The 16344-nt window shown below is 40.2% G+C and overlaps 1 protein-coding gene and 1 non-coding gene across 2 annotated transcripts; both read right to left on the reverse strand.

Moving 5' to 3' along the window:
* Positions 1–1227: 1227 nt before the first annotated feature.
* trnat-agu lies at positions 1228–1301 on the reverse strand. The gene has a single exon. It is a non-coding gene; the product is annotated as a tRNA-Thr (tRNA).
* A 1617-nt stretch (positions 1302–2918) lies between these two features.
* dnaja2a (DnaJ heat shock protein family (Hsp40) member A2a) lies at positions 2919–15718 on the reverse strand. The gene is made up of 9 exons (XM_042484262.1): positions 15464–15718; positions 14125–14184; positions 11906–12135; positions 11725–11805; positions 11433–11566; positions 11134–11330; positions 7052–7196; positions 5535–5662; positions 2919–4045 (listed from the first exon to the last, which is right to left on the reverse strand). The coding sequence occupies exons 1-9, from the start codon at positions 15536–15538 to the stop codon at positions 3857–3859; spliced, it is 1239 nt and encodes a 412-aa protein (XP_042340196.1). The 5' UTR covers positions 15539–15718; the 3' UTR covers positions 2919–3856.
* Between the last annotated feature and the right edge of the window lie 626 nt (positions 15719–16344).

Here is a 16344-nt window from a genome sequence, read left to right on the forward strand (position 1 = left end):
TTTAAAATTCATACAGAGACAATAATTCATGAAGTGAACATCAACACTGTGTTGTAGTGGGTCTGAACAGCCAACTAGAATAAAATTACAGACTTACAGTGTTGGAGAGTAAATCGTTAAATATAACTAGTTACTGAAAGATTACTAAATAAATGTGATTGTGATCAAATACAGTTACTAAGAAAGAAATATATATAATTACATTACCATTACTACTCAGGTTGTTGTTGATTACAAAGGGGATACATATGGATAAAATTTGTTAATGAAAATATGTTGACTGAAACATTAATTATCTTACTTTACATCTTTTTGCCATGCAGGAATGCCTTCTTTTAGTATATTTTTGGACAATGTGGGTCAGCAAAAGATGTAGTTTGAATTTTCCAACATTGTTTTGCAGAAAACATATTTGAAGTCAAAATGCATTACAAATAAAAACAAAGGAATAATTAGGCAAAAAAAGGAAAAGGGGGGGGGGGGGGGGGGGGGCACCAGAAGTCCAAAATGTCAAATTGCAAATAGCAAAGGAACAAAGGAAATTAAATAATTAGTGTCTCATATATCAACAATAGACATGGACAGAAGGCTAACACTGCACTCAACCAATGGTTATACAATGGTAAAAGTTAAATATCTCTGTTATGTTTGATTTGGTCTCCCTAATTTGAGATTCTAAAACATCATGGTAATGATGGCGTAAGATTTCTTATTTTGAAGACATAACTATCTAACTTCCGCTCTGCTGATGGCCCTCTCTGTGTTGAGCTTGCCGCATCAAACAGGACAAAGTGGTCCTCGTTATTCATGTCTTCTTCAATCCTCACACCCGGACTGAATGTAACAAACACTCGGATATAAACTGTAGACATGTATAGATGGCACAGTGAACGGGGTGTGCTGGCTGAAATGAAGAGCAGGCTACATCCGAGACACGGCTCTTTGATGACCGTCTTTTCCAATCCCTCCATTGTAGTCAGACGGAGTCTTGATTCAGGATTCAGGAGGCCGTTTCACTGCCTCCCCCGTGTGGTCAGAGGGGTGTACTACAAATCCTTCTCACAAAGTGAAAAAACTGTACAATTACATTACATTTCTGTATTTTCAGAGTAGCCGCTCCCCGTGTTTCTATAAAGAGCTAGAGCAGTAGCTGATACTGGCCTTATTGCGTGAGTCAGTGCTGAAAATTGACGGACAACAGGAAGATTTACTACTTTCAGCCACAAAAGGCACCGCTGGGATTCGAACCCAGGATCTCCTGTTTACTAGACAGGCGCTTTAACCAACTAAGCCACGGCGCCGCTGAGTACTGCAGCGAAAATATGACTTCTTGAAAGTACTGTATAAAATGATTATCGATTATAGTCTGACATTTCGAAGGAACTGTTCTTTATTTATGAAAAGGGCGGGGGCGCAAAACAGGGGAGGAATTTAAAATATTCTTTAAGCAGTGGGGAGGGACTTGTGTTTTTTGGGATATTTTTTGGGATTCTGGGATGCATAGGGGATTGTTTTAGTTTGTTGTCCTTGTAAATACACTTAGAACCCCCAAACCAGAAAGTGGGTTACAAAAGCATGTTTTCTTAAAAATTGTGCTAAATCACATTTATCACAACCAGAAATTGTGAAATATTGTTATTTATGCCTTCTCCCCCATCACTAAGTTAAGGAAAAACATTTGTAGCTCCAAGGAAGGTCATTAATTAAAAACAAAAAAAAGTTAAATTGCACCCCACACATCCCCTACTGTGATAAATAAAGTACAGTTCCTAAATTAGTGCAGCATTTGAACAGGACATAATTTTATATTAAGTTATGGACTCTCAGAGCAGATGGGGATTTTGATTATGACACGAATTTATGAAATTCAAGTATATAATACCTTAATTAGTGAAGTTTTATTGGACTTCTTTCGACAATCAACACTTTTATTAAATTCATAAAGGCATTTTTCACAATCACACATCATTTTATTAGGTAACTTTTCAGGGCAGTGGTGTAGTCACTGCCATCTCATTTCACTATGCAATAGAAAAAAAGTGAACTTACATTATAGGTTAAGAGGAAACTCTGTCTGCTCTGTGGGTGTCGTGATTATCTGCCTCTCACTGTCTGACCTCACCACAAGCCATTACAGCTCATTGTTTGTCTGCAAGTCTTTCCAGTTACTCAGACTAAGAGAGGATGAGTGTGATCTCATTCACTTTTACAGGGTGACTGACTGATGATGGAAACTTTGGATGGATCTAAAATGAGCATCGTGGCATTTTAGTCAGGTGGTATTTGCTGTCAACAGCTATTATTGAGAACAGTTGGCAATCAACGCTGATGGTATCTGTGGATTAGCTCTAGTCACTGTAGCATTGTTTCCGGAAAGAAACAGTTGATTACTTTCCAGTGTGATTATGTTTTGAGGCTCTGAGTCGCACAAAGAGAATTCTGTGCATCACTGTGCTGTGTTGCAGCTAAACTGTCAGCAGCAAAGACCTCAAAACCAATTTGTTTGGCTAAATACAACTGAGGCTGTTTTCATGATGTGACCACAGCTTTAAGAAAAGGGGATTTAAGACTTTAAAAATACTTTTCTTCACTTTAGATACGAGAGAACTTTGCCATATATTTGTGACATAAAACGTTTTGCTGACATTAATGTTAAGAGGCATTCAGTAAATTATTACTTTTTCAAAGTTACCTTTATTTTTCACTTTTGAAATGCAATGTCAGAAAAACATTCCCTCAAATCCTACTTCCCATGTCTTGCATTTTTAAGAGTTTTGAGAGACTCATTTCAGACATTTTGATACCAATTAAGGCCTTATTTTTAGGTTTTATTTTTAGACTTTTTAAGGGTCTGCAGGAACCCTGGCTGTGATTAACGAGAACAGAAAAAAAATAAGGCACCACACACACACAAAATATGATATTTCACCCATTTATTCAACAACTTCATAGACATTTTCTTAAGAAGTGTGCTGCTTTATTTTGATGTTTTTATAAGTGCGGGAACCAAAGCTTTTTACATGCACATGGTCTCTGCACAGACACAGGCTATACGTTTTTATCATTTCACTTGTCATTTTTTTTTAAAAATCACACAGCTTTGAACACAGCAGCTGATGAAGCTACCAACAACCAGTTCAATGATAAACACAATAACCAAATTTCTCTTTCAATTAAAATATAAAGAAAGGGGAAAAAAATTAACAAGTAAAAACCTACAAAGAAAATAAAGCTGTAAAAATCAGAAACAAATCCTACGAATGGGGCTGAGTGGATGAATCCATGAGTACATGAGTCCAAGGATTTGCACGTCACATTGCTCAGCTGCTTTGTCTGTGTATGCACATCGGTTAGTTCTTAATTATTGTAAATACTATGAAAACAAAATGCAAGTCACACACTCAGCAAACAAGAAACATTCCGTTCTTCGACTGATCTGGAGTTCCCATTAGCGGACTCTAACAGGGGTGACGGAGAAGTAGAGGAGTGGGGGTTCACCTTAAACACCAGATCACTGTCCTACGTGGCATGGCGTTCACTGGGGCGACCATTTCTTTAGATACATCTTAAATACATATATGACTTCTGCCTGAAGTTTAAAGTGTCTAAATCTGTTTCAGGTGCAGTGTAGTAAGTCTTTGGCTGCCCCAGTGTGAGTTCTTCACACACAGATCAAAATAATCCCAGCACACGAGTCAATAACATCAATAATTCCAGGTGCCGTGACTCAACATGTGTTTGATCTGTGTCTGATGAACTACCAAGCCTTTTCAGTCCTTGTTTACTCTGCAACTCATACATTTTCTCCCCAAGTAGACCGTGGGTCGTATGTGTGTGTATGTGAGAGAGTATGAGACTACTGGTGGGCACACTGCACCCCCGGCCCGTGGTGGCCACCCTCCTCGTCGGAGCTGTCGTTGTAGGCCTCTCTGCGGCTGCCCGACGACGAGCTCTGGCTGACGTTGTAATCCTGCAGATCCACCTCCTCTGTGTCTCCCGTGATGATGGGCGGCTCTGACCGTGAGGGCAGCATGTCCTCCAGCTCCTACACGCGGAAAACATTGATCATCACGCAGCTATAAAAGACAGCCCCATCATGTGTCCTAACAGCGCAGTCGTGTCATTCGGTTGAGTGCAGAAGGAATTTAACCTTCGCTGAGGAACAAAAATGAACTCTTTTCAGAGTGCAACATCTTCAAGGAGAATAACAAGTGTTACCATGAGAACCTAAGCACTCAATAAGTAAAGCACTTGTGACCAGAATAACTCTTATCCCTGAATGGGATTACTGCTATGAATTCAGCTGCTAACTCTTTCTTGTGGAGGCCAAAGCCTTTTCACTGAAACAGAGCGTGAGTGTGCTGGCTTTAGCTGATGTAGCACGATTACATACTGAAGTCTGACTGATTTTAATACACACATTTTTACATCATTGTGTAAACCGTCTTGGAAAATGAATATGACTTAACCTAATGTTTGTTTTTATTAAATCCAGAGACTATTTCTAGATTTAATTCATGTTCGGAAAATAATAAGAAAAAGCCCATTACAATCCCTCAACACCCACAGTGACATCCTGTTTTTTTCTAGCAACGGATCAAAACCCAAATATATTCCATTTCTCACAGATGACTAAGACAGACAGAAAATATTCATAACTGAGAAAATAACACCACCAAATACTTCTCATTTTTACACTAATAGTTGCCTTTTCATTTTCTGTCAGTCGACTTATCTTTTCAGCTCTTTTTCACATTCAATATTTGTAAGTCTAAAGAAGCACAGCAAACATTTTTTTGTTTTCTTTCAAATTTCCTCCTTGCTTACATTACTTGGTTTTCTGCCAAATGTTTAAAAAGCTTGCAAACAAGCGTCCATCAGGCAAAAGCGCACTTGCTAACAAAAGATTTGCTAGTGAGCTTCCGAAAGATAAATTAAGATCAATCATTTATCCCACAGGAAACTGTGCAGCAGTAGCACGAGTAAGTTATAGCTGTCTGAAAAATTAAACATTGGTTATTTAAGATGAAAAATGGTGTGATCCTCCCTCTTCAATACCACTGCCAACAATACACCATCCGTACCTACACATTTCAAACAAGTGTGTTTACATTGTGTCTATGTGCCACAGGCAGCGGAGATGTCGCTAAAAGGCTTGAAGGCTGAGGAGCATCGCTGACCTCCAGCCTTTAAACAAAACATTTAAAATCATATGACTGTAGAACATGATCTTTTTCAGTTGTGTAAAAAGGCTCACTGTATACTTGTGAAACTCCTAGTGCTATTTTTTTGTGACGACTAGCTCATTTATACAAATCTGCAAAGAAACCCAACAGAGGTGCTGAATATCTTGACCCTTATTGTGTTTAGGATTTTTATTGCTGTTGAGGTTGCTAAATCGCTCCTGAAGCTCATGACAAATACTGATCTTCAATGTTATAATGAACACAGGTAGTATGAAGCATTAGTTTAGTCCAGTAGTTCTTCTGAATGTTTGCATGAGAGTTAATAATTAAAGCAATTATATGTCATACCGCAAGTTTCTCGGGGCTGATCCAGTTGTTGTCTGGGAACTGAACATCAAACTTGATAAACAGGTCTCCTTTCTCAAAAGGGTTTCGGTACTGGGGCATGCCTTCTCCTCGCACCACCCTCACCGAGCCTGGAAAAGATGCAGCGTGTTAAAAAAAAAAAGGTTAATTCACAAATTGCTTGACTTTCTACTGAGCCTAATTAATTCATGCAGCATACTATATTATAGCTGATCAAAGATGTGTCGTCCTGAAGTTACAGGCATTAAAAGAAGCCTCGGGGTTTTAGAAGGTGTGATGAGGATGCTGATAACCTCACTCTCCCATCATTTATCAAGCACTGTTGTTGTGTCCTTGAATCAGGTGCTCAAGTCACTGAAGCAGCATAGTGCCCTCTGACTGTGCCTCCTTATATTCAGCTCGCAGCAGGAATCCACTGTGTGAGCATTTTACTTGCATACATATGTGAAAAAAAAAAGATGTGTGCGGCACTCAGAGCACTTCTATAATTCAAAGTCCTGGACTGTCTGCACCACGGTGTCAACATAGAGGTGGCTGAGCTGGCGGCTAGCAGCTAACGGTGTTACACTGCTAACAGTGGCTACACTGCTGACAGAGCTGATGGTGTTAACCAGGGGGTAACCAGAGGATGGGTGTTTCACGTTTTGCAAATGACACCATTTGTCAGCTGTAACTGCAGTATGAGCGCAGTGCAGAGCGGCTGTGATAAGCTCGGCAGTGAGGTACACATGCATGTGTATCCATACCTTCAACCACAGCAGCAAACAGAGATACTCTGATTACAACACAAAAGTGGACGACTTTTTTTCTCTGCTTATGACGCCATTATTCCACTCTATCTTAAGATAACAAATAACGGTTTGCTGCTATATTAATGCTCTGGGTGTCATTTACAGCTCCTCTGAACAATCTGCACATTTCTTACAAATTACAAAAAAATACATTAAAATAGGGATATAAGGGAAAGAAAGGAACAAAAAAATACATTTTTAAGAAGAGCTGAAAAAAAAAAAAAACCAAAAAACAAAAAAAATTTACTATATACTTTCAGATCTAACTTTCAGAACATTTTCTCATAACTTTTTACCATGTTGCTGGCTGCCTTTTCCCCCTTTGTTTTTGAAAGAAATCAAACCAATTTGCTCAGCAGTCGAAGGGTTAAATAGCTTGTGAAAGGCGTCTGAACACAGAACAAGAAAACGAGGCTTCAAAGGGTTAACACCAATTATGCATGTGCAAGAATAATCTAGACATCCATGGCTTCCTTTGCACTGATGCCTGGAGACAACATTCTTTACACATTCTTTTTTTTTTTTTAGGCAAAACAGTCCAAAAGTTATTCTGGGGTGTGCTGCGGTGTCAGGTCATGTTAAGCTAACACCTTTTCTCCATGACTTCATCTTATTGTTTTATTATTTATCATTATGTGTTCATTGGATGGGTGAAACAATGTTTAAAAAATAGAGAAGGGAAACAGAGGAGGCAGAAAGAGTGATAACCTGGTTCAATGACTTTGCCAGCAGGGTACTTGACGACGATCTGTCTTCCGTCTAAGTGTTTGAGCATGAACTGGAAGCCGCACAGCGCCTCCACCAGCCCGAGCTTGTGGTTCATGAACAGGTCATTGCCATCTCGCCTGAATGTCTGAAAATATACAAAGAGATTGTTAAAAACATTGCTTGGTGAACTATTTTATATCAACATCATGGGTCATTTGTCTTTTGCAGAATTATACATTATCTGGAGAACTGATTAAATTAGTGCAACATAATCCACAGAGGTTTGATGTCGGTTTTTTTCTCACAAGCCAAAATATTTGTTTAGCTTATCTTCAGTTACTGAACGCCAGTAACTGAAGGCAATTTTAACTGCCTGTTAACATAGCAACTGTTTGCTTGTTTGTCTTTACTTTATTTCCGTGTATTAACCAAAGCAGTGGCCTGTCAATAAGTACTTGTCAGTTTGATCTGTGTTGCTATCACCAGCTGTCGCGACTCATTGTGCTTCCACCATTCACTAACATATTGTGACATCATTAGTTCCTGGAAGAAAGAGCCAGGGGCATCGCTACAGCTCAGCCTGCTGTTTCTGTTAAGCCGAAATCTCGTTGCACTGTCAGACACAACCTGGCTTACCACGTTCAGTAAGTCAGAATCCCAATCAAGACAGGGGCAGCTAGCTGAGTGTCAGCTGCTTCTAATTATTCAAGTACAACTTTGATCGTGCAGCGGTGTCTGTGTGCTTTGAAGCACTGCATATCATTGTTAGGCATGATGTCAATTAGTGTCTCCTTGTCCCACTGTCCCAGTGTGTCCCCTCCTGCAGGCACACTGGCCGTAGTGTTAGGACAGCAACATTACCTCAGTGATATTTCGATTTCTTTTGTGCACCTTACCACACTCACAAACCATCTCATCCCTCACACACACCTTACACTACTGCTTCCACCGGTACTCACACTGCTTTATTTATGTTATGTTATGCATGTATTTAATTTCCTTTTGTTGAGAAAATCATTTGTGCTAAACCTCTGAGTGGCTGGCTAAGAACCTAGTCCTCAGCAATTTCCATAAACCTCCTGTGGAGCTGCTTTTCTTGAATCCATAAAGGTTGTGCGATGAATGCAATACCAGAGTCATGTGATGCCTACCGCGAGATAAAGCTCATTACCTGCATCACTGCAACTGTTTTTTGGGCCTATAAAAAAATTAGTTGGAAAGTGTCCTACTTTGACTGTGATGCAGCTTCCTGTCTCAGTCTACAGTCACCACTCCGTTGCATCGCTCAGTGTCCCATCTGATGAGTTACACATCACAAGTTACACTCAACAAACACTGAAGGCCACAGACTGCAAAGATGAAAGCAGACTGGAGCTGCTTTGCCGACGGAACGTCAGCCAGCAGATCTTGCTGAAGTTTTAGAAATCACAGTCCAATACAATGAAGTGACAAAGAGTTTCCACTGTGGACATTCGGCTGTTAATAGTATTTACTGGATGTGACTTCACTTGTATGAGAAGTGGAAGGAAAGGAAGAGGAAGTGAGTCTGCCTGGGGACAGCCATATATCCGTGACCAGATTATCATACTAGTCTCGTCAAGCACAGTCCTGCCACTCATGAATGGCATGCCTCTGAAGTATGCTGGGTGTAGTTGCCCTAAGTTAGTCTTTTAATTTCATTCTGAATGTTTTAGGTGAATTAAATAATGCTTTGTTTGCCTTTTATTAATTAACATTAATACAGTTTAAAATGAATTATAAAAGGAAGGACCTTTGTACCCGAATACAGGAACTGATAAATTCCCTTGTTTACTGTGTTCCAGCTTCTTCCTTAAGAGCGGAGCTCCTTATCTGCAGGTAATGAAGGCTGAGTGGTCGCATTTCTGAAGAAGATAAATTGTCAAGATAAAACTACGAGCTGTGAAGATGCTAGACACCGTTCTGTTCTCCTGTTTAACTTAACGTGGCCAATAAGGTACAGATTTTTTTTTTTATAGATTTGGGCTTATTATTTATGCTAATTAGGTTACAACATTTCTGAGTATTTTGTGAGACTTTTTGTACTGATCGTCTTATCTTGTGATTTTGTGAGTGTTTTTAGTTCTCACAACATGATTGACAACATGTGTGGCCGCATGTTTGTGTAATAAAAGCCGTAAATCGAGAGTGTCGCCGTGTGTCTGTGGCTGAACTGGAGGGGAGTAGCTGCACTGGAAGTGCAAGTTAGCAAGAAAAAATACACACCCACCAAGTTTGAGGTGTTAGAAAACTCAGCCCAGACATGTTGGTGCACCTGCCCTCACATAAAATGAACTTAATTGTTTCTAAGTGAAGGATATATGAGAGGGTGTCTGGTCCAACAACAGTAAGAACATAGCTGAACATTCTTTGTCACATTTGAAATCAGGAGATCTTGGTTATTATAGTTCGAAAAATACTCATCAGGACAGATATCCACCAAAGTAATTCCATGTCCTAAGGTAGTGCAATACACTGCTCTGACAGCTCAGCACTGTCAAGACAATCTGCTTCTTAGCACTCAGACAGCCGAGTGGTTTGAAGCAGCACCAACCGGACCAGACTGCTGTGCTCACTGATCTCTGTAACCCTCTCACAGACATGGCATATCACTCATTTTCTGGCCTGTGCGAGGAAAATCTGATTTGTAATGAAACACTCTGCACAATTACTACATATTCTGAAACCAGTATGCATTCTGGTTTTTCAACACCATGCTTGACCTTTCAGACTCGAAGCAGTGAGATGTTTTTAAGAAAGCCCGTAGTGGCCAATGTTATCATTTCCATAAACACTGCAGGTAAACAAACTCTCACGTTTTTCCAGAGAGGTCTGGAATACAGCCACACAAGGAAAACACAAGGACAGGTCACCTATCTGCTGTAGTGTCCTACACTAGCTTACCTAAGGACATATGTACAGTATGTATGTTAAATGTGGAGTCTGTGAAATCTTTTCTTAAGGTTCTCTTCTAAGTGTAACAGTCTAATATTTTACTAAACAAACCTACCCTGCCTCGTTTTTTAATTTAATCAAGCGACAGGGCCCTCTTGGCAGACAAGTGTTTTGACAGCTCTTTAGGATCTGAGAGTAATTTCTCCACAATCTGTCACACAAAACATTGAATACTTCAAAAACAGCACTCAAGTAGTAGCTAAGGCACTAGATTTCAATACTGAAGGTTTTTCCTGCACATCTAAATCCAAGGCAGGCCGTGACCGAATTAGTTTAACTGTCTAAACCGGAATGAGTCGGAAGACAACAAACACAAAGCTTGAGCACGATGCATCAAAGGGACAAAGCAAAGCTAAAGAACAAGTATGGTGGATGACAGTTGTCAGACAGCATGCAGAAAATATGGCGTTTGTGATTTAAGTAACTGTTATTTCCATTTGGTATTTACTGTGAAGCAGCTGTGAGAACTGATAAGCTGCATTCACTGATGGCAATCAAGCTTTGGTTAGTAAGGTTTTATATGAGGCAACTTTTTAACTTTAATTCTGGTTTTATTGATCTAAACTGTGTAGAGAAAAAAGACAATCAAGAAAAAAGATTAACCAATTTCAAACTATTTATGGATGAATAAGAAACAAACTCCTCTCCCACACAGCCTCTTTGTTACCTCTGCACACACATGCTGGTGTCTGATGTAGCAGGCACCAAAATATATACATGCTGTGCACATGGTTTATTTTTATACATATAGAGAATTTCACAAGGGGGTGTTGTTTTTTCTCCCTTTTTGGTTGGCTGTTTACAAGTTGAGGGGGGTCCATTTGTATAAGCCTCTGGGTTCTTGACCTCAGCTGACGCATTTGTTTTTTTTTTTTTTTTTTACACGATCTGGATTTTATGATATTTTTAATTGTGTGCAACTGAACTAAACTAAACTAAAACGTATAGCCACTTTCTTATGAGCAGGAAATAATCAAACTTGCATACAAAACTTAAACAGTGTTCTTAATGCATTTTTCAAAAATATTACCCCTCTGACAAAGACTGCCTATGAATAGAGGGCAGGTTAAGATGAGTGTGATTACAGTATTGGGTTGTGGCTTTCCTACCTCATGCTCTTTTTCCTGCAGGACAAGGACTATATCCCCAGGCTCGACGCCAGGCGCCTGGTCAGCCTCCCCTCCGAAGGTAATTTTCTGGCCGTGCTTCATGCCCTTGTCCACGTGTACCTCCAGAATCTTCACCTCCTTCACCACTTTCTTGCCCTCACATTTTTTACAGCGGTCTTTCTCACTGATAACTTCACCTTGAGTGGGTTAAGAGGAGACAAGGTGAGGGATTTGTGCAGGCCGAGGACCATAATACGGACAAATTGCTTCTTTACAGTTTACATCACTGGGTCCCTTACCTTCTCCATTACAATCAGTACACACAGACTGCATCTGTTGGACCATTCCAGGGGCCAGCTGTCTGATCATGATGCGCATGCCACGCCCCCGACATGTTGTACATTTTTGTACAGCGCCCGTCTTACCTCCCTGCCTGCACGCACGCATGCGCGCGCACACACACACACACACACACACACACACACACACAGATGCAGTCATTGTGAGAAACTTAGGAAATATAACAAAACTGCAATAGACTATATAATAATTGACATGGACTTTAGCACCGTGGTGATTATACAAACTTACCCATTACAAGTGCTACACAGTACATTCTTGCTAAGTTGTAGTTTAGTTGTCTTCCCATTGTAAACGTCCTCCAGTGACACCCTGTTAAAAAAGAAGATGGAATAGATTACTAACACAGACTAAGAAAGTACAGACATTTTACTTTATTAGCCTATAATATGTGATTGGAGCCTGGTCTTACTTGAGCGGATGGACCATGTCTTCTCCTCTCCTCCGGCCTCCATTTCTGGAACGACTGCTCTGGCCTCCCCTGAATCCAAAAAGTCCACCGCCAAAGATATGGGAGAAGATATCGTCCATCCCAGGTCCACCCCCACCTCCTTCCCGCAAGCCTTGCTCTCCATAGCGGTCATAAAGTTCCTTCTTTTCAGGGTTGGTCAGGACCTCATAGGCAAAACTAATTTCTTTGAACTGTGTTTGGAGAGGACAACAACAACAACAACAACAACAAATGTGACAAGATGAAATTCTAACTGTCAGAACAGTGGAGACATTCAGACAGCAAAGCAGAAGCTCAGGACAGAGTAAGATTTGAACTGATCTTTAGTCTGAGCTCTGGTGGGAACAAAAATGACAACAATCCCAAGTAAAGGATGTCTCAGATGGCTATATCCTTACATAAGGGTCATTCCACACCTGATCACATGCCCTGTCACTCAACTCCCATATAAACCTTTAAAGGTCCTGGAGTTAGAAACCAGTCAGACAAGCCAATCTTTAAAATCATTACAAAGACTTTGTACTAAACATACACAAATGTCAACAATCAGCACAAGCACAATTCGTACAAATAACACCACCTAATTTGAACCAGTTATTTCACAAATGATTTAGGTTTTAAACACTAAGACAGAACACGTTACACTAGAAAATCTGAAAATCAAAATGAAGGTGAATTCAACTGGATGCCAAAGACTACAGTCAAAACCATCACTGCAGAGTTGAATCAGCACTTCTGACATCATCTCGACACAAATTCAACATGAGTTATGTGGCCATCTCAGTGACACTGTTAAAGGTGAACTGGGCACTTTGCTTAAAAGCAAGTGTTTTTCTTATTGCACATACAGCCCCCAGGCTTAATTCTCTGAAGCTGCCATGTCCTATTGCTAACAGTATGATCCCCTGCAGAGAAACTGGCACAATGCCATATGGGAAATGATGGAGGAGAGGCCCTTAATTCTTAATGTTGCCACTGATTTTACAAAAATGCTACATTTTTAAGCTAATGAGAATATTATGTAGCGCTGTGGGAGGTCTGTGATGAAAGAGCTGAGGATATTCAATAGCATGTTCAAAAACAAAAAGTTGTAGAACCTAATACCAAGCCTAATAGAAAAGAAAAGACAAACTGAGATGTGAAGTTATTTTGCACAACTGCTGAAACTACAGAAAAAAATCGCTTTAAACTATAAAACTTTTAAAACTATAAAAAACTTTTAACCAGGGGTGGCCTCTAGCTCAGTGACTAGAGTGTCCGTCCCATGTAGGCTGAGTCCTTTGCCTGAGTTCAATGCTGGCCTGCGGGCCTTTGCTGCATGTTATCCCTGCTCTCTGACACCCTTTCCTGTCACTCTACAACTGTGCTGTAATAAAGGCAAAAAAGCCAAAAAGACCCCCAAACCTTAATAACTTTTAACCATGCTGCAAGGTAAGGCAAGATAAGGTATGGTATACTTTATTGTCCCACAAGGAAATTTGTTTTGGACTAAAAGCCGCTGCATCATACATACAACATACACGCATAGAAGCACACGCAGCAACACTTCCATTAGCCACTTTTACACAGATATCACGCCATAGGGCTGCTAATAAGTCCCCCCTTTACACTGCCCCTGCATTTTTACACAGAAACAAACAATGACTGCATCATGCTGCCCCAGTGTGTGATTTTACACAGCATCACAGCATGCTACCATCAACAGAGGCATGACAGGCGTGATGCTCAACAAAGCGTCCACATCTAGCGTAACACATATGCATCGACAGCACTATCTAAACAATAACAATGGCATGTCAACCACAATCATTTATCTTCTCTGTTACGTTGAGGAAACAAATATCATAAATCAACATATCATTCTACTCATACATTTGGTTTGCTCCCCATTTTGATTTACACAGAAACCGCATTATCGATCAGTTACTGAATGTGCCTACGATATGATACAATAATGCTCATTGTACTGTATTTCTATCCTACATTCATACCTTAACAGACAAAGCACTTACTATATCCCTCTTATTCACACACATTCATACACCATTCATACGTGACATGCAAACAGGAGGAGCTGGGGGCCAACCTTGTGACTGGAGGAGGATCTGCTGTACCTCCTGATCCACAGTCGCCCTTCAGTAAAAGCATAAACCAGAGGAGACTCTTAACAGGTGACTTACCTTGTCACCGGCATTTGGGTTCTTGTCGGGGTGGTATTCTTTCGCAAGTTTCCGGTATGCCTAGAAGTACACAGAAAAAGGGAGTCTTAGTACCTCACACCGGCATGACTCACTCATGTAAAGGAGTCGTATCTACAGTTTACGCAATCACACGCGCCTCCCTGACAAAACCATTTGTTCCTGCCGGCAAAACACGACCTGCCACTGCGGTCAGCGCACACGACGCGAAGTTTGTACCCAATAGTTTACCGAAAAGCTGTCTCTCAGTTTTCTAAAATGACTGCAGTTATTCACGACGTTTACTTTAATGAAGTTAATTACCACTTTGATAAAAAATGGCAGTTCAAAATGTCTGACAATTTAATCACTAACGTTTACGTGGGTATGCTAATTAGCCCTTGCTAACACCAACCACAGATGGCGTTAGGAGATATCGCTTTCGGTTATCAAACGTTGCGAGCGTTTCTTTGATAAACTTCAATAAAGAGCCTGGAAATAAATACTTAAGGCTGGACACCCAGAAACCCACGTATCTTATGTAGGTTAGCTCAAAAAGAGATGGTTTAAATTACACACAACGAGCAACGTTAATCGGCTAGCGTTAGCTGATGCTAGCGGGGGTTTTAACGCTAACAATGTTGTTTAATTTTATCATTTAATGTCGTAAACTAGCTAGATATGAGGGGAGATTCCGGGCGCCACTGAGAGTCCCAATAACAGTCAACCTTCCCTCTTGACAAACATTAACAGTAACGTTATTGTAGGGCTTAACTGGCGTTCAGTAATGAAAAAAACGACACTTAAGTCAGCTTCTTGTCATTATTTTGTCACACTACACAAATGTGCGTAGCCAACTCAGCTAAAGTAAGCTGTTAATATTTTCGAGCCTTTGAGAAAATCACACTATCGTTAGCTTACCCTTTTCTACAACCGTCGACGGGGTTAGCTAGCTAACTATATGACAAACACCTGAGCTAAAGCTAACGTGAGGTCAATCACTTGATTCGTAACGTCACCGGCTAGCTAGATTAAGTCAACCTCCCGTTTAGTTTATGATAACCAAGTCAACAGTCCTGTTTAAGACAATGCCGAGTGTCTGTGGGTAAACGTAAATAAACCCCTGTTCTGTCAGATCTCATGACCGTTAAACAATTCAGCAGCATCGTCACATGAACATTCAGGCCAGTTAGCTTGTTAAGCAGGCTAGCCCGTCTCACAGCTAACAAGCTAGCTCCGCATAGCAACGCATTTCCTGATTATATCAACTGTAGCATTTTGAAACTCGGATCAGAAACGTGATGTAATGTCGTAGTTTGGTCGGTCGTTCTCGTGTAATTACCTTCTTCAGCTCATTTTCAGTAGCGGATGGCGACACTCCGAGAATGTCGTATAGTTTTGTATCTACAGTCGCCATGGTGTTGCTGTGGATGTTGCTTCAGCAGGGAGGTGATGGACAAAGAGAAAGAGCCGGTGGAAAATGTTTTGCTCGCCTCGTGTCTGTTTCCGGATAGTTACAGTAGAGGCTCTGCGTGTCCGCTGCTGCCTCCAGGCTGCGGGTATGCCAAATGACTACTGATCTGATCTACCGCCACACAAACTACAGATCATGGATCAGGTCTTTCTCTTCTTCTTTGGTGTTTAATGGCGATTGGCATAAAAAAAAGTCGCACTGCCGCCACTTATTGGAGTTATACAAAGGCCCCTTCTTACTATATTAAATAGTAATACTGCTTCTACTACTTTTAACTATAATAACCTTTCCCATCCACTTCCCACTCCATTCTAAGCCTCAGGAACTGTTTGAGACATTTCATGCAGTTTTCATTCTTAATTATTTAAACTAATTTTGGTTGTGTTCATGCATACATTTTGGCAAGATTGTGTATTTTTGTTTAATCGTGGAATTTCTCTGTTCAAAATCTCAGTTCCTACAATAAGTCTGTGTAAAAAAAAAAAATAAAATCATCCATTAATTCATTCATACTGTTAAGTGCAAAAAAAATGAAATGAAAAATGTACCACTGAAACCCACTCAAACTGCAAGTTTTGACTCCACAGCCATCAAAGCATAAAACATGCATTGTATTATTTCTGAGTGTCATTCTGGACTTTTGCCTTGGAATTTGGAATTTTTACTATTTTGCACCTGATGACATCATTTTTAAATCAAGTCAAGTCAGTTTTATTTATAAAGCCCATTATTACAAATCACAGTTTTCC

Source organism: Plectropomus leopardus, chromosome 1 (assembly GCF_008729295.1).
Source record: "Plectropomus leopardus isolate mb chromosome 1, YSFRI_Pleo_2.0, whole genome shotgun sequence".
Classification (NCBI taxonomy): Eukaryota; Metazoa; Chordata; class Actinopteri; order Perciformes; family Serranidae; genus Plectropomus; species Plectropomus leopardus.

Excerpts from the sequence above, each read along its gene's own strand:
- dnaja2a (XM_042484262.1), bottom strand. The coding sequence starts at position 15,538 with ATGGCGACTGTAGATACAAAACTATACGACATTCTCGGAGTGTCGCCA. Across the intron at positions 14,185-15,463 it reads CTGAAAATGAGCTGAAGAAG|GCATACCGGAAACTTGCGAA; the intron begins GTAATTACACGA and ends GTGTACTTCTAG. Across the intron at positions 5,663-7,051 it reads TGGCAAAGTCATTGAACCAG|GCTCGGTGAGGGTGGTGCGA; the intron begins GTTATCACTCTT and ends CATCTTTTCCAG.